At 33.7% G+C, this 19,477-nt stretch overlaps 1 protein-coding gene across 3 annotated transcripts in view; it reads left to right on the top strand.

Annotated features, from left to right (window-relative positions):
• The window catches only part of LOC128239303 (cadherin-23-like), a 33,313-nt gene that overhangs the window by 11,766 nt on the left and 2,070 nt on the right, over positions 1-19,477 (top strand). For 2 of the 3 annotated variants that reach the window (XM_052955896.1, XM_052955895.1), the window contains exons 2-26: positions 2,995-3,055; positions 3,489-3,578; positions 3,891-4,009; positions 4,670-4,714; positions 4,969-5,067; positions 6,284-6,394; positions 6,930-7,055; positions 7,510-7,620; positions 7,890-7,989; positions 8,126-8,223; positions 8,848-9,024; positions 9,367-9,501; positions 9,907-10,062; positions 10,852-11,069; positions 11,357-11,477; positions 11,818-11,891; positions 13,000-13,084; positions 13,858-13,989; positions 15,639-15,697; positions 15,916-16,054; positions 16,323-16,408; positions 16,643-16,717; positions 18,191-18,247; positions 18,730-18,909; positions 19,192-19,297. In XM_052955896.1, coding sequence (XP_052811856.1) covers positions 3,004-3,055; positions 3,489-3,578; positions 3,891-4,009; positions 4,670-4,714; positions 4,969-5,067; positions 6,284-6,394; positions 6,930-7,055; positions 7,510-7,620; positions 7,890-7,989; positions 8,126-8,223; positions 8,848-9,024; positions 9,367-9,501; positions 9,907-10,062; positions 10,852-11,069; positions 11,357-11,477; positions 11,818-11,891; positions 13,000-13,084; positions 13,858-13,989; positions 15,639-15,697; positions 15,916-16,054; positions 16,323-16,408; positions 16,643-16,717; positions 18,191-18,247; positions 18,730-18,909; positions 19,192-19,297 — 2,751 coding nt within the window. In that variant the 5' untranslated portion in view covers positions 2,995-3,003. The remainder of the gene's footprint in view (positions 1-2,994; positions 3,056-3,488; positions 3,579-3,890; positions 4,010-4,669; positions 4,715-4,968; positions 5,068-6,283; positions 6,395-6,929; positions 7,056-7,509; positions 7,621-7,889; positions 7,990-8,125; positions 8,224-8,847; positions 9,025-9,366; positions 9,502-9,906; positions 10,063-10,851; positions 11,070-11,356; positions 11,478-11,817; positions 11,892-12,999; positions 13,085-13,857; positions 13,990-15,638; positions 15,698-15,915; positions 16,055-16,322; positions 16,409-16,642; positions 16,718-18,190; positions 18,248-18,729; positions 18,910-19,191; positions 19,298-19,477) is intronic. The other variant, XM_052955897.1, reaches the window with a different exon arrangement.

The following is a 19,477-nucleotide window of genomic DNA, read 5'->3' as shown; positions in this document are numbered from 1 at the left end:
TCAGAGCCTATAGACGTGTAATAGAATACGAGAACGGCAGGATCAGAGCCTATATATGTGTAATAGAATACGAGAACGGCAGGATCATTGCCTATATATGTGTAATTGAATACGAGAACGGCAGGATCAGAGCCTATATATGTGTAATATAATACGAGAACGACAGGATCATTGCCTATATATGTGTAATAGAATACGAGAACGGCAGGATCAGTGCCTATATATGTGCAATAGATAGAATACGAGAACGGCAGGATCAGTGCCTATATATGTGCAATAGATAGAATACAAGAACGGCAGGATCAGAGCCTATAGATGTGTTATAGAATACGAGAACGGCATGATCAGAGCCTATATATGTGCAATAGATATAATACGAGAACGGCAGGATCAGAGCCTATATATGTGTTATAGAATACGAGAACGGCAGGATCAGAGCCTAAATATGTGCAATAGAATACGAGAACGGCAGGATCAGAGCCTATATATGTGTTATAGAATATGAGAACGGCAGGATCAGAGCCTAATGATGTGTAATAAAATACGAGAACGGTAGGATCAGTGCATATATATGTGCAATAGATAGAATACGAGAACTGCAGGATCAGTGCATATATATGTGCAATAGTTAAAATACGAGAACGGCAGGATCAGAGCCTATATATGTGCAATAGATAGAATACAAGAACGGCAGGATCAGAGCCTATAGATGTGTTATAGAATACGAGAACGGCATGATCAGAGCCTATATATGTGCAATAGATATAATACGAGAACGGCAGGATCAGAGCCTATATATGTGTTATAGAATACGAGAACGGCAGGATCAGAGCCTAAATATGTGCAATAGAATACGAGAACGGCAGGATCAGAGACTATATATGTGCAATAGAATACGAGAACGGCAGGATCAGAGCCTAATGATGTGTAATAAAATACGAGAACGGTAGGATCAGTGCATATATATGTGCAATAGATAGAATACGAGAACTGCAGGATCAGTGCATATATATGTGCAATAGTTAAAATACGAGAACGGCAGGATCAGAGCCTATATATGTGCAATAGATAGAATACAAAAACAGCAGGATCAGTGCATATATATGTGCAATAGATAAAATACGAGAACTGCAGGATCAGTGCATATATATGTGCAATAGATAGAATACGAGAACTGCAGGATCAGTTCAAATATATGTGCAATAGATAGAATACGAGAACGGCAGTATCAATGCCTATATATGTGCAATAGATAGAATATGAGAACGGCAGGATCAGAGACTATATATGTGCAATAGATAGGATACGAGGACGGCAGGATCAATGCCTATATATGTGCAATAGATAGAATACGAGAACGGCAGGATCAATGCCTATATATGTGCAATAGATAGAATACGAGAACGGCAGGATCAGAGACTATATATGTGCAATAGATAGAATACGAGAACGGCAGGATCAATGCCTATATATGTGCAATAGATAGAATACGAGAACGGCAGGATCAGAGCCTATATATGTGCAATAGATAGAATACGAGAACGGCAGGATCAGAGACTATATATGTGCAATAAATAGAATACGAGAACGGCAGGATCAGAGACTATATATGTGTAATAGAATACGAAAACGGCAGGATCAGTGCCTATATATGTGTAATAGAATACGAAAACGGCAGGATCAGTGCCTATATACGTGTAACAGTATACGAGAACGGCAGGATCAGAGCCTATAGACGTGTAATAGAATACGAGAACGCCAGGATCAGAGCCTATATATGTGTAATAGAATACGAAAACGACAGGATCAGTGCCTATATATGTGTAATTTAATACGAGAACGGCAGGATCAGAGCCTATATATGTGTAATATAATACGAGAACGACAGGATCATTGCCTATATATGTGTAATAGAATACGAGAACGGCAGGATCATTGCCTATATATGTGTTATAGAATACGAGAACGGCAGGATCAGAGACTATATATGTGTAATATAAAACGAGAACGGTCGTATCAGCGCCTATATATGTGCCATAGAATACGAGAACGGCGGTATCAGAGCCTATATATGTGAAATAGAATACGAGAACGGTGGTATCAAAGAGCATATATATGTGTAATAGAATACGAGAACGGCAGGATCAGAGCCTATAGACGTGTAATAGAATACGAGAACGGCAGGATCAGAACCTATATATGTGTAATAAAATACGAGAACGGCAGGATCAGAGCATATAGACGTGTAATAGAATACGAGAAAGGCAGGATCAGTGCCTATAGACGTGTACTAGAATACGAAAACGGCAGAATCAGAGCCTATATATGTGAAATAGAATACGAGAACGGTGGTATCAAAGAGCATATATATGTGTAATAGAATACAAGAACGGCAGGATCAGAGCCTGTAGACGTGTAATAGAATACGAGAACGGCAGGATCAGAGCCTATATATGTGTAATAGAATACGAGAACGGCAGGATCAGAGCATATAGACGTGTAATAGAATACGAGAAAGGCAGGATCAGTGCCTATAGACGTGTACTAGAATAGGAGAACGGCGGAATCAGAGCCTATATATGTTTAATAGAATACGAAAACTGCAGCCTATATCGGAGCCTTTATTTGTACCATAGATACGAGAACGGCAAGATCAGGCCCTTAATATGTATAACATAATACAGGATCAGAGCCTTTATATGTAGGAAAACACAATAACCTTAAACTACTTTTTCTTCATAAATAAATATCCAGAATTGTGCCTTGACAGTTTACCCCATTGTTATACTTTCATATGATGTTATAATGTAGTCTCGATATTTTATTGTGGAAAAACAACAACAACGATTTTCATTAATGTTCATGTGGGGCCGTTTTGTAAACTGTTAGTGTTGTCTTGTGTGTGTCGTCTTCTTTGCCTTGAAATTATATTTGCCGGGTTGAAACATACTGTTTACATTATTTCCTTTATGACAAATGGTTTCTTTGTTTCAGGTCCAAACGATGACACGGCAAATATTTTTGTTTTGTCTCCTGGCATGTATTTGCTGTTCAGGTTTGTTTGTTTAAGATAATGGTGTTTTTTTGTTATTTTCAATATCGTGTATATTAACAATGTTAACGCTGGGTCCATATTACAGAGCATGTTAAGAAATGTTTAACGTATTTTAACTTAAGGGTAAAATTTGGAGTTGATATATTTGAAAAGCGAATCTTTAAAATGGAGTTTTCATCTTTAAAAACTTAAATGTCCATATTTTGATTGCAGAATATACACTAAGCATAACACTTTCTTCCAGTCAAATGAATAAGATAAGGAAATTGTTGAATTTAAGGAAAAGGTAAAATATTAACTGTAATAGATGCTTCTGTAATATGGGCCCAGATGTTACATCATCTTAAAAATCTTTAATCTATCAGTTCGTGTCAACATTTGCTATAACTTCTCTTTGAATCACTATGCATAATGTTTTTTATTTGTTTTATAGCTGAAGATGCGCTGGAGAACTTGAACTGCACATATTGCTTAATTGCTGGAAATATCATAACATTGAGCATTAACGACACCTTCGAAACAGGTAATTATTATGATGTGTGTCCTGTTCGGTGGCGGATATTATTTATTATTATTATTATTATTAGTAGTAGTAGTAGTAGTAGTAGTAGTAGTAGTAGTAGTAGTAGTAGTTAGTAGTTAGTAGTTAGTAGTAGTAGTAGTAGTAGTAGTAGTAGTAGTAGCAGCAGCAGCAGCAGCAGCAGCAGCAGCAGCAGTAGCAGTAGCAGTAGAAGTAAGATATGGTAGTCTTTATAACGACAATCTACAGTTAATAAAAAATAGTAAAAAAATATGTCCATGTTTTTCAGATTTTCATTTGTGCTTTCTTTTGCAGATGATTTACTATTGCAGTTTTCCGAAAATGAAACATTCACACCAACTCCTCCATGTGCACAAGTATTTAATACTTCTGAACAAGGAATGCGGTTGCTTTATCCAGCAAAGTTCTACTGTGTAAGACATTCATTTCACATTTGTAATGCAGTTTCGGCTGTTTTTCAAGAATATGTTTGATTAATTAATTTAAAAACAGATCATTTGTTTGAATGAACGGAAAAATGACAGCACACACGTATATTTTAATTCATAATTTGGACAGTTTTTGCTTTTCAAAGGATGAAACTCGTTTAATCAGGAATATTGTGATTGCAAAATGCCATCAATGTGAATTGCTTGCTCGAGTCAATTGATTATAATGGCTTATGAGTTGGTCAGTTAATATTGGTAAACTTAGATACAAAACAACATCAGTTATCATGCGAACACGTGTATTTATTCGAAAAACTACAGAAACAACCTCAGTAGCATTTTTTTTTAAACATAAACCCGGTTTAATGGCACTGGGTAAACGCCAAAGACATAGAACATAAAAACACAAACAAGAAACATGGAAGAACAGCACAAAACTCCACAAGCAGCACAGAACGTACATACTATATATAAAAAACTAGGTATGTTTATCAAGGATTGTTAGGTACCGCCTTGGAACAGTCAGTCAAAGGTAAATTTACTGAGGGGTTAAACCGGTTTAAGTGCACAAACCTCACTCTTATCCCAACAATCCTATATAAAGATAAAACGCAAAACGTATTATCAATTATGAATACTTTGCAGATCGAATTGTCGTCTTTCACATGTGACCTAACGGATCAAACAATGGTATGTACCTTACTCAAGTAGATTCCATTAAGATTGATCCATTGCTTTAAGCTCATATATATTTAACATACTGTTTCAAACTAACACAACCTTAAATGTATTATTGTCGTAGATTTGTTAAAACATGTGTTTTTTGTGATAGCTAAAACAACTGTATTGTCTTTTGTTCTCCCCCAAAAAGTTTACTTTCTAAGGAATTGTTGACAAAATATATGTATATGTAATTTCACAATATGACAACTTAATCTTTTCAGTCAAAAACATATAGAGTTTCTCTTGAATTTATCTATACCGACAATGTTACTTACGGATTGGAATTTACTGCTGATGTTTACAACGCAACTATAAAAGAGGTAGAACAAATTTTCACCATTTCATTCTATGTCATATTGCTCAGGTGAAAACAGGTTTTTGAGAAGTAGCAATTTTTAACAGATTTGTCACATTAGATTCATGATATAACAACCCAGGCAATTATTAAGTTAAAGGCTTCATCATTAAGAATTGCAACCGTTACGCGTCTTAAAAGTTCCGCATATTGTCACACATCCGATACACACTTCCTTTATCTGATTTTGTGTTGACAATGTGTCAGCCAATGAGGTTGTATTCAAAGTCAATTAGATGACTTGAAGTAGTATGTTGTTGATAAAGATATTTTAAACAGTGATCATGTTATCCATCGTCGACGTCGTCACCCGTGTCCGCATTGGCACGTTTTTTTCACTTTTAAACTTAAGCATTCGTTAAACAATATTTATCAAACTTGACTGAGTTGGTTTTTTCTCATAAAATATCGTCCGAGTTCGATATACAGCCGGACGTTTGTCCATTAAATTGTCAAAAACGTCAAATTTAGTTTGTAGTCTCTCTATTTTCAGCTTTTTTTTTACCTTAATTTGTAACATATTTTATTGGCATTAATAAATTCGATTAACAGCCAGCTGCATCATCAGCTCATGTGTAATAGCCCTTGATGCTCTAAAAAATGACCACGATCACTTTTACGGCTATCTTACTTGCGCATTATCCAAAACACTTTTACACTTCGTTACAATAATTAACTATCACGATCACGATTGATAGCTAGATCCTTTTCAAACATTTTAAAAATGTTTAAGGGCAAAATTCATTGCGCAATTTTGCTTTCTTGCCTGAATAATTTGACGATCTCTACATATACGTATAACATTATATTTTGAACTTAATTCATGAAGTTTGATAGTGAATCATGTTGTTGTATTAATAATAGTACAGCTCATAATTAATAATAATTGTCTTATCGATTTCCATTAAAAAAAAACACCGCCGATTGTAGTTCTTATTCACTTTGACATTATCCATAATTAAGGTGGTAAAACCATCATTGTTGATATATGATGTGTTTATATTGTTTGCAAATATTTGTTGCTAGCTTTTCATTTATGCTTGCTATTCTGTACACGATACCTCTTATGGCTCTTCTTGCATAAAACACTGCTATAACAGATTATAAATATACGTACAAAAAGTAGATAGATATGAGAATATGATAAATTACCTATTTCACTTTTTTAACTACGATTGCAGGATGAAAGAAATAACACTCACATTTCGCTTACCTCACCACTGGAGCTGAACCTAACGGAATGCAAGGTTGGAGGGATAGAAAACTACTCGAACAAGGGCTTCGAAATCACAGTAGGCTTACTTGTTTTCCTCCATCATTATAACGAATGTATTAACTATTACAGACATGCATGTCGTCCGACCCTAATGTTGTTATGTATATTTTAAAACCCACTGCTCAGCGTGACCCTTTGGGCGTTAACGTTAAGCGAAGTCCGTGCTTAATCTCAGCATTGTTTTTAACATAGTTTTAGTATGTTTTTCATAAAAGGATAAAATGTGTTTCATTGAACGCTCCAATGCGTTGATCCAAGCATTTATCGGTAAAACTATTTTGTTGCGTGTGTGGTATGTTTGTGGCGTTTGCATTTATGTATGTGACCCTTAACAAGGTTTTTTGTTTTATTTTTAACTACTTCGCGTATCCCTCTAGTTTCCATTGTATTATTAAGATTGTTCAAGAAAGTCCTTCCCAATATCTAATTCAAATAAAAAGCTAATTATTCACTAACATATTTTAATTGCATTTTTATGCTTATTGATATTTTATAGAAAGGTATTAAAATGATTCTAGCATACACTTGAAAACAAATATTCTTCATTTTAGAACACCAGCGGACTTCCATTTCGATGGGGCGCTACAACTAATGCCAATTCTCTGTATCTCAATGGAGAGTTGGATTATGACCATGGCCAGAAAGAATACACTATTCATATCCAGGGACGACTTATTGTAATAAGTTATTTTGTTGCAATATGATTGTTTTAAGTTGATAAACATAACGTGTCGCTTGTATCATACAGATGCTCTAATTTACGACGTATGCAATAATGAATTCTGATTTTTCAAAGTGTTACGTTTATAGAGAAAACAACCATCACTAAACGTTATATAAGTGACATATACCTGTTTAATAGCTTTATAAATACCGAACGGACGAACATTTTAAACTAAGTTTTATGAGTCATTATTAAAGTAAAACATGGTATTTACCGTGGTTTCTAACGCCAATGTTCATAACTTAGACGACCGATTACTTGAGGATCTTGTAACAGTAACTAAATGTATCATTTATCACATTTAAGATACGTTTTAATTCTTTCAAAATAGCATATTATCATATTATTACCCCGATTTGTTTTACACAATATTGCCTTAGTATTCACATTATGGTATGACATTTCAGCAAGGTCTTCCGGGTTCAGCCACTGCCGAAATCAAAGTGACTGTAGAAGACGTTGACGACCAAAACCCTGTCTTCGCCAGTGATACATACAGGCTGGATGTGCCGGAAAACGTATATATAAACAATATATATATATCATCGTTTAGATATTATAGATGACCGGTTGTAACAATTTGCATTGTCCGTCAACATGTTTAACAAGTATGCATTCACACATAATAAATGATGTGTCTCTGTTTTTTAACACAGTGAACAAAAAACATCCATTTAGTGTGGATAAAATATAAAAAAAACCATAATCCTCCAAATTGGAAAACCAAAATTGAAATGTAGTTCTCATTAAGTACGATTTACCATATAAAATAAATACATATTTCTAGTGTTCGTCGGATGTGAATGTCTCGTTAACAACAATACCGCCACTGCATGCCTACGATCCCGATTTTGGAATTAATTCCACAATCAAGTACAGGATCAAATGTAAGCTGATAGTTACTTAAATTGAAAACAAATTGTGATCCATAGTCTGTTTGTTTGATTAGAACTGTATTTGTTACGGATTTCTAAAGCTACTTTGTTTATTTTTATCAAAGAGGTTGTTTTGGTGATTTTTCAGCTCCTGGTCTGTTCTCTATTGATCAAAGTACCGCTGAAATAAACATTTCTGAACTCCTTGATTATGAACATATTTCTGAATACATCGTGACGATTGAGGTAAGATGCTTGTGATGTCAGGTAGGGTTTTATCGGACTCTCAAATTTTATCATTATTGATTGCAAATCAAAGACGTTGATATTATATTATGATTTAATTGAACACTTGAACATAAAATTGTACTTGGTATAACCTAACCTGTTTATATATAAGCTCTAGTTTTGTTATTATGGTTATGGCCATGTCAGCTAGTTTACAGCCCTAGTAGTCTCTTGTTTTGTTGACAAATACGATAACATCATTTATTGAACATATTTGTGGCTCACGTTGAGAGTCGTTAGAACCCTTTCTTTCTGTCTCTTAATAGGGTTTATTCTTTATGTTTTAATACTGGTCTTGTCCCTGCTGTTTCTATTTTACTATTGATAACTTCTTCATGTAACCTTTTATTTTGATTGCGTGCGTTGTGTAACATCATTTTATTCAACCATCATAAATCCAGGACAATTTTCCATTCTGAATTTTATTTATCGTTCTCTTTTGATTTATATTCGCCAATTCTTTTGGGATTCATATTTTTTGTGACTTATGATCTAATACATTCGTTAGCAGCAAAATCATTTATTAACAAAACCTGTTCTTTTTCTTAATACTTAACTCTTATTATTCTATTTTTCGAACAGGCTTATCAAGAGGACATATCTAGCACACGGACCGCCCAGACCACGTTGAATATTTACGTGATAGACGTTAACGACAACGAGCCATTCTTCAAACCGAACGTTGTTGACGTTACAATGTTGGAAAATCAATTGAACGGAACTCGGGTGCTAGACGTTAAAGCTATCGACATTGATATGGTTAGATGTATAATATGTATATTATTATGTATTACCACGAAGTTAAAGCTATAGACAAAGATAAGGTTGGATATATTACTTTCCTGGGGGCATGCATTTAACTTTTGGCGATTTTGCATTCGGTTGCAAGTCAGATAAGTTTAAGATATTAATAAGAACAATACATACGCTCTGTTCAAACTGAATAACTTTGTAATAAATTTGTACTTTGCTCTAAATCCTCACATTTTCATGTTTTCTTAGAGTTCTTTGTATAAATGCAATATTTTATTATCTTGATGTATGGTTAAAACACAAACTTGTTTTTTAGTAGTAGTCAACATGTTTTTAATACGTTCATAGGGAGAGAACGGGTACATATTATATAACCTGACTGGGGTTGGTCCTTTTCAACTGAAGACAGTTGACAACCGCACCGCAGTGTTGGAAGTTAATGGAAAGCTGGATCGAGAAACTAACTCATCTTTTGTACTTACAGTAAGTAAGATTTAAAATTCTTATTTACTGAGCCTTTAAGCAAATGGGCACTATTCAGTCATCGTAGATGTATTTCCTGGTCTATGGCGTAAGTATTGTTTCATGAATTTTTTTTATCCAAAGTCTCGATATTGAAAACAGATACATCCCGCTCGAGTCTGTTTTATTTGCAGGAACGGGCATTGATATCGTTTTTGGATGGCACTTGAACCCGTTTCTCTTGACGGGAAGCAAACATCTGAACAGATGGACAACTCCAGCTTTATTGAATATTTTATTAAATAAAAAAAGCACAATATTGATGATGCTAAAATAATGATAAATATACTCTGGACGATGAGGTTTACTGAATGAAGATACTGAACATGTCAATAAATTACTTTCATACATTTGATTCATTTTCAGGTTATACCTCGATCTGTCAATGGCGACTTGGGAACGAACAACTTGACAGTAAACATTGAGGTTGCTGACATCAATGACAACAGTCCCGTTTTCATCCTAGGCACTTACAATTTCAACATCAATAACACCATCAGTCTGTCCATGACAATCGGTCAAGTAGGCATTGTTTTCATTTGTTGTGGATTTGTTTATAGTGTCTTTATATTGTCTTTAATGCCTTAAAATATAACATTTTTTCTTTTGTTTTTTTGCAATGTTTGTGTATATTCCGTTCTTTGTGATTTGAGATGGAAGTTTCTCTTGATGAATTGAAGACTCAACTTGTTCTCCCCATGCAGTTAATTACGTTTCCTTAGTGTGTTCAGCATTTGGTGTCAGTACAAGTACAACACGTAACACTTGTATGGCGGCGTACTTAGATTTACGCCCTTACCTTCGTCCTCTAGTACACGGTTACATTTGATACCAATGCTAAGAAAACTGACGTCAGAAACCACTTCATGATTAAGTATTTAATATAAATACTTTATTCCAAATGCGTTGGTTTATGAATATAAAGAATATGTCAAAGTAGTACTCATCTATCATAAAAAAATAAGAGTTTTGTGTAAATATCACCCCAAATAATGCCGTTCAAACTACAGGAATCAGTCAACCCCAAAGGGTTTGATAATTGACACAACGAATATTTTTCAGAAAAAAACGTATTGTTCTTAAAAATAGGCTTTTAAGTACTCTAAAGTCACATCGTTCTGCATATGCATGCATACCTGTTGGCCTTTTCAGGCTTAACTCGGTTTCTCTTTTTTAACAATGTACTCATACACTTTTGCTCAAAGCTAATAGAGTATATATTATTCGAACTTAAACGTCTTGATATTGTAGCAGTTAATACGAAACACCATGTATGAGTTTATTCCTACATTTACGCTAATCGATTTGCAGGTTACCGCGGAGGACAAGGATACGGGAGATAACGCTGACATTATCTACACAATTCTTAAAAGTACAGTTAATGTTTATGAGTGCAAACACGGTACGTTGCCCTTCGAGTTGAACAGTACATCTGGAGAATTTGTTATGACAGAGAGCGATTTGCATTGCGATCATTATTCGCTCATCGTGGAAGCTTGCGATAACCCCGACACTAGCTTTCCAGCTCGGTAATATACTTTTATACAAGAAACGCATAATGATACGTATGTTATATTATGTTAAATTATGGTTTATAAAGGATTTTTCTTCGCAAAGACATTTTTTATCATTAAAGCTTATATTTTGGAATGAAACGATGGAAAGTACATATTGAGAGTCCTTTCTTAATCAGTTTTTTGACAAAAGTTAAACAAGCACACTTACTCATTTGTCGCTTGGTATTCAGGGGATTAACTATTTGTACACTTTGTCTTGTAATTGGAATTCTACATTAATTCAACAATTTATTTTACAGACGTTGTGGAACCGCAAACGTAGATGTTACGCATTCTGTAGCCAACGGTACTCGGAAATTTGTCAAGACGTTTGATGTCAAGGAGAACGACCCAGTTGGGACCTACATTGGAAATATACATGTTCGTATTTGGCATTTTGATTTTCCACTTGTTATAGTAACAAATAAAGGCTACTGCTTTTGTCACTACCTTCTTTAACACGACTTTTGCCGATATCATTGTTTTTGCTTTCTTTTACTTATGTACAGTCACACCGTTGCATCTACTCATGTTGTCATGTAATTCTAGGCTGATTGTTTTTAACTTGCATATGTACAAACAAATAACCATAAGTTTGGCGCAAAATAACCACATCGTGTCTAATGCTGCGTTTTGTTGTTTTTGTAACAAAGATGGTATTTTAGTTAAGAATATTTGTCAGAATATTGTAAATGTACAATTATCTTCTTTTTGCTTGCAGTGCAACGGCCAAAATTTGAAATATGACATTACTTCAGAACTGGCGAAGCTGGCATTTAATATATCGGACAATGGGTATGTAGCTTTATTTTTAGTTATAATTTCTCTGCAGGTTTGTAGCAAATGGAAAGTTGACATTCTGTTTTTAAACATGCTTTCAACGAAAAAAATGACGTTTGAATATGGATGTAAATCGGCGGGACGATGGTGTTCGTCAAACAATTTGTGATGGAATTGATGGATAGTGATGAAACTTGGTGTGTTAGTAGCCTATGTGAATAACTTTCTTGGGATTGCTTTTGTGTGGGGTTTGGTCAAGGTCATTGTAACACAAACAAAAAATGATTTCCGTCCAATTACTTTAGGCTGCTTCTTTTCCCTAACCCGTACAAGATAAGGTATTATTGTGTATAAAAAAACAACATAAAAAGGGGTTGTCCAAAGCATAACGTAGTAACTACTTAATAAAATTGAATGAAACGAATATTGAAAGATAAAATAGTGAAGCTGTGAACAGCACTATATTTGTAACTCTTAGAAGGTTATCTACCCTTGTATTTGACTTTCTTCAAACATTTGAAAAATAACTTAAAAACTACTGAAAGGACAACATAGAAATGTAAACTTTTGGGCACATGGTTGTGAAGCTATATTTCCTTTGTTCTTTCATTTTTATAAAACAAATATCTAGTCGGAAGCAGTGGAAAGAATTCAGTGAAACTTGATATTGATAGATGACAATATTAAAGTATGCATTGGGCAACAATAATTAACACAGGGGCATTATTTTAGATGTTCATAGTGTATCCATATTAAATACTTAATTGTGCTTGTGATCTTTATCAATCAATCAACGGTCAGATTGAAAAATGTCTTGAAGTATTATTACCTTTTTATCATACTGTAAGAATACAACAGTGACTGTATACTATTACAAACTTAGGTTGGAATTCAATTTAAGGGTATAATCTGTGTATTTGGTTAACCATAAGAATGAATTGGTTAACAGACTAAATGGTATATCCGAGAAAGACTAAGGATCATGAAATACTTGTTTTGAATATTTGCCATGGAAATATATTGTTACACTATGTACTATACGCAGCAATTGTCTCCTTGACTATCTATATCAATAAATATTTAAACTGAAACTGAAATATACATCTAAATATGTCATTTCAAGGGACATGTTAAGGACAGCAGCAGTTTTGGACAGGGAAAACATAAGTTCGTACGACTTTACTATAGATGTGCATCAGGGTGGTAATGTAAGTTTACTAACGTTATGTAGAAAGTAATATAAGCATTATCTTATCCATACACATCCATTGGAATAACACTAATAATGCATGTATCATAGTAATAATTAAGGAAATCACTGAAGCTATTCTTCTTGTCTCTATCTCTTTTTATAATAAATGTTGGAACAAATACTGTTATTAGCAAAAACATATTAAATCAAAAATGGAAATTGAAAATAATCGTGAAACTTTGTCACCTTCACTTTTTGGTAAATAGTTTAGCTTATGGTTACAATTAAGTAAGTGGACAATGGTAGTATAGCATTTTTTACTGGTCTTAATTCGAAATCAAGCGAGTCTCAAAATTTTATTTAGGTACTATATATTTTGCAAGCAGTCTGGTGAATGAGATTCCAGACATTTCGTAATGAAGTTCTTTATTTATTCAAACATATTCCAACTTTGATTCTAACAGAACATTTACGTGAATCTTATAAACATGCGATTTCTCAAAAATTGAATTACATCTGTTATGAAATGAGAAATTTGAACTGATTTTATTTAAAACAATTTTTATAACTAGAAATGATGTTTTTCAATATCCAACATAAATTATAAAACTGTATATTATGTATTTGAGTATTTTCTCGTCACTACTATGATATTAAATACTCATAATATAAGAATAATCATTGTTCTCTGATACAATAAATTAATGTAACTTTAGATTAATTAGCGTTTTTAAGTTTACTATGCATGTTGGGTACATTCGTAAATCATTCTCATAGCATTTCTTTCAGATAAAGTGCATATACAATGTTTCCATCAATGTGACAGACGTCAACGACAATGCTCCTCTGTTTACCCGTGATCATTATGTTTTCTACATTAACACGACTACTGCTAATGGATCTAAAATTGAAACCATTAAAGTAAGTCAGTCTTGAATTATTGAAAGTGTTCTCTTTGCATGCTGTGCTCCTAATACCTCGACCGTTTTCTTCGAAAAAACGAACGAGCTAAAATGACATTAATGAAGGATAGACTTGGTCGAACTAAAATGACATTAATAAAGGATTGTCTTGGTGTTATTGTCGTCGTTGTCGACGACGTACAAACGCATTAACCCTGGCGATAACTCGAAAACTGTTCTAATATATATTGATATTAAAAACTTAGTTTATCGGTTGCAAGTAGCAAGGCGGTACCTAACAATCCTTGATCAACAGTCCTAGTTTTATATATTATATCTGTTGTGTGTTGTTTGTGGAGGTTTGTGCTGTTGTTCCATGTTTCTGGTTTGTGATTGTTTGTTTTTTGTGTTCTATGTCTTTGGCGTTGGCCCTGTGCCATTAAACGGGGTTTATGTTTAAACTTTCGATTATCATATTTAGGGAAAAGCTACAGAAACAAGCTCAGTAGCAAAAAGTTTAAACATAAAACCCGGTTTAATGCCACTGGGTAAACGCCAAAGACATAGAACATAAAATCACAAACAAGAAACATGGAAGAACAGCACAAAACTCCACAAGCAGCACAGTGCATACATACTATATATATAAAAAAACTAGGCATGTTTATCAAGACTCGACTTGTTTTTGTAGTTTCTGATATAGATATTGTCCAAGTTACAACATTCGGTTATCTCATTATTTTTATTTTAAAACAGTGATATAGTAATTAGATATCACTCATTGCTTTGAAACTTTGGTCCGGCTTTATGTCAGAATCTAACGTTAGGGCACACTCAACATTGACAGAAACTTCATTTCACAATAACTTTTAAAATGCAGCAAGTTTTGCATTTGCATATTAAAAAAATATAAAATTGTATTAGTATCTAGCATAAAATAAACCGAACAAAAATGTTTGCTTAAGTGAGATATCAGTTTTGGACCTCGTTACTTGTGGTGCTCACTTGATAAAATAAAATAAATATCTCTCTAAAACAAACATTTATTCCTTATATACATATTTCTTATGCTTTCCGATGTTCAATAGAGATTCATGAGTTAAATAAGTTCGATATTTTGATATTTCACTGTTATTAAATAGTAAATACTTTTTCAAGTTTTGACTTCCTTGTTCCTTTATCAAACTACAATTGTAGTTGCTCCCCTTTTAGTATAATAGTGTAAAATACACTGTAAATGATTTTGCTACATGAACACCAATTTTCACAATAATTCGAGCAGCTGGATAGCATTAACAACATTAACAATTGAATTGTTGAATAAATATTGGAATATAATGTCAGTAATAACTGTTTGTTTTTTGTGTGTTAATGAAATGGAATGCTATGAACAATTGTTAATTGCAATTAAGGCTCATTTTATTCCGGCAGGCACTTATTATGTATGCGATCAAAATATGAGGCACTCAAGGGGTGCGTAGGTCAAAGATCATGTTGATCAAATAGGGAAAATGGCCAAAACCTTCACTGTAAGCATGCAATAAAAATAAAACTTGTTTGTTAGTTGGTTATTAATTTTATTTCATCTCGTAATCACACAAAGTTCATAGTTTTACTCGTGGCTGCGCTATATATTTCATAAACATAAATCTGTTTTTACTCGTTTAGGCAGAAGACGATGATAGGGAGGAGAATGCAGAAATAATTTATTTGTTAAATGATAATAGGTATGTATATTATACTGGTGTCGAGGCAATGTTCTTTCTTTACCATATTAGAAAAACATCTAAACCATAAATTAGTAAATGTTATAATAACATAATACTCATACCGGACTCAAAATAGCTGTACTTGTGTAACACTAAACTCAGTTAAAAAGACAAATTTATATAAGAACTTTGCTACAACGACCACTTCAATTAATTAAAGAGTACTTTAATTGCAGGGGTTCGTTGTTCCATATTGACAATCACACGGGAGACATCTATGTGGACAGTCCAGATTCGTTGGCGGATGTTACACAGTTGTACTTAACAGCAATGGACATGGGTACACCATCCCTTCGATCAACTGCGATTGCATACGTATGTTGTTTTTTAAATGTCGTTTATAAATGTTTTCTTTCCTTGAACAGTTTTCTACGATAAGATATTTTAAATGGAAATAATCAGTCAATGGCATTTCAATGACAGGTATATATGTATAATACATAGACAGTGTATCTTTTTATTTAAAAAATCTAGTCATATCATGATCGATTTATATACATTGCTACCCTTTTTACTGTTTGGTTTTATTTTCTTCATTCCGCAAACGATATATAAGTATATGTATAGGGTCTTACTTTTTCAGGTCGTATTTGTAAGCAATGGCTTCTTATCAATGAAAACACCATTAACTGTCGGACAACTTATACAACAAGAGAGTTATTTTGAGGAGTAAGCAATATTACACACAATCAATTAAATAATATTTTTGTTTCACGAACAGTCATTAAAACGAACATTCTGCATCTAACTTCAAGGAAAGAGCATTTGCTTGATTCCGTAGTTAAATGATAGACCCTGTTTAATTACACAAATATTCCGCTATATTCAACTTGTCATTATCCAGACCGCCTTTGAACCATACAAATCTGTAATGATAATACCTGTTTTTATGATTTTTTTCAGGCAATTTACACGGATATTAGGATTGCCGGTGGACGTTAACAACATGATTGAGCTACATAATGACAAGTTCCACAAGTTGGTCATTAGTATTTAGTTAGATTCTAAGAAAAATACAGAACTTAATTAATGACTTTGCCGGATAAACCTGGTTCCATTAAAGAAAATCATCAGAGTACTCGAGTTAAATTTAACAAGCACTGTAGAAAGATTCATTCTAAGTTTGATTTATACTCGTTTCTTTTAGCTACTTTTTGACGAAAGTTGAAAGCTAATACGATCACGCTAAAGTTGTTTCCTTGATTAAAAAGCATACTGGTTTTTGTTTTGAAAAGTCAAGAGACAAAACTCTTGATGACAATCGAACCCACACTTTCTTCACAGACCGATAGACTTATCCTATTCTAACACGTTTGATGAAGATTGAAGTCATGACGTTTAGATATGCGTTGAAATCGCTCCAACAATGGACTCATGCCTTGCATAACTTGCTAAAGCTCAAACTCTGGACTTTCATGCAATAAATAAGTTAAAAGGGACTGTGTCACATGTTCGCACCAAAAAAGGTTTTTTTCTGTAACGAATCTCAGGACAATTATATAATAGAATGTGTTACGCTTTGATATCATAATTGTAAAAAAGTACCAAAATGTAAAAGAAAAATTGTGTCGGAGACAGGGTTCGAACCCGCGTCGCCAACATTGTTGTCTAGCGTCTTACTCATTGCGCTACAAAAGCTTATTCTAATCGGGTGACACAATTAAGCTATAAACCTACCTCGGTAATATCACGTGATAACACCGACTAGCCAATCACGCATAAGGAATGAATTCTACCTGGTAGACATACCCAGTAATCTTTTTAATGGAAAAATACGAAATAACTGCTAACCGTAAATAAATTGTAAACTATGTGGTACTTCAGTTAGTAAGTTTCAATCCATTGTACACATCGATGCGAAGTTTATGTCAGTTTTCGACAATTTTCTTTTTTTCTCGCTATTTTACGTGAGACAGCCCCTTGAATACAAATATGATGACCTTGATAATCTTAAGATCTAGCATGATTTGACGATCACACAATGATTTTTGTTCAAAACCTTTTCATATTCCAAAACATATAGTCATTCCTTGCCCATTTTGTTACTTCACGTGTACACAATTATAGAAAGGAAAACTATTTTCTAGTTATTGGCACCTCAACGAAAAAACAAGAACGTTGGAACATGTTCAACAATACGTTGTGGCTCCAATGTTCACCAACGTTGCTATTTAGTTATCAATGTAGTTCTAGTGTGAGGGAAGTATTAATTTGTTTTAATAATACAGCCGCCCAGTCTACCTGTGTCACATTGTCTTGCGGTAGAAATAACCTCGATCGAGAAGCAAGTTATATTTATGCTTAAAACTGTGTGTCTGTATTTCACTTTATTCAGATATAAGTGTAAAAGTTACACATCATCGAACTAACTAGCTAACTAAATAACAAACTAAATAACTAACTAATTATTTATTTAACTTACTACATTTCAATGTGGTCGGATTGTTTCAGGTCACAATTCGAACTGTCCCTTCAAGACGAAAGCGCCGACAAATTCGAATTCATTAGGTAATATTTGATAGTAGTCTTTGTATATTGCACCTTAAAAAGAGGGATTAAAAGACAGTACTTGTACGTGTATGTGACTACATTTTGCTTGAATCTACTTTTGAGTGCAATCAGGATATGGGTACAAACATTACACTATGCAAGTTTGATGCGTCTACCTGATATCGAGGGAGCATAATACAGGTGTGATTTATGTCGCGTATGCTCTGGACGGATAATAACAGGCGATTTCGTGTTGAAAATTAACTAGGACTATAATGAAGTGTTTGTGGATATAAACAACTAATAGGTTAACGTGATATTTTGTGTTTTTGTGTCATACTTACATGACAAAGAGAGATCCGCAAACAATATTGCACTCCAACTGCAACTTTAGCTCGTATTATTATGCGTTTCTTCTTTCTCTCGATAAAGTACCAATAAATGCTTTGTATTCAAACCAAACCGAATGCTTTTAATTTCATTGATTTTGTACTCAACAGCAACGTGTATAACCACTTTGAAGAAATTCGATCCCTGTTTTATATGGCTGAACCATTGGAGGGTACGGACTCGAACAGGGACAAATTTGGTGCGCCTGAAATTGGCCTTATTGTCATGGCAGCTGTCATTCTTATTGGAACAACAATCGCTATTCTTCTTATACACAGGCAGTTCAACAGGTATTCTTTCATCAGTATCCATGACTTATGTAAACGGGAAGATTCGTGTTATTTCGATTTGTTCTAAAGAGGCAATTGTACTTTGCACCACAAAGTGATTCATATTCATACTGTCGTTTCGTGGAGGATAATAAACGGTCAAGCAGAAACCTTTGAAATAAACCTTATTTGAATTATTTTATTTTATTTGTCGATTCTGCTGTGGAAATCAAAACTTGTATAAGCCTTATGGGTTAACATTTCCTAGTAGATTTTGAAAACGTAAACTTATTTTAATTGCAGACAAAAAAGGTACAGGCAACTGTTTGAAAATTTGACTAAGGAAAGTTCCATTTATGAGTCGCAGGAGATCAAGATGGATTTAGATGATGAGTCCATTAAAACACAGGTTCGTTACGTAAAATATGTAGTATCACTGGTGTTAAATGTAAGATTTTATACATTTTATTTATACCAAATCATTAACATTTATTATTTAACATTGCAAATAGTTTGCTTAAGCATTCATTAAATGTATAGTGACTTGTAAATGAGCTCAACGTCCTTATATGCAATTATGTCCTTAGTC

Source organism: Mya arenaria, chromosome 6, assembly GCF_026914265.1.
Source record: "Mya arenaria isolate MELC-2E11 chromosome 6, ASM2691426v1".
Lineage (NCBI taxonomy): Eukaryota > Metazoa > Mollusca > Bivalvia > Myida > Myidae > Mya > Mya arenaria.
This window is presented reverse-complemented; position numbering and strand designations above follow the sequence as displayed.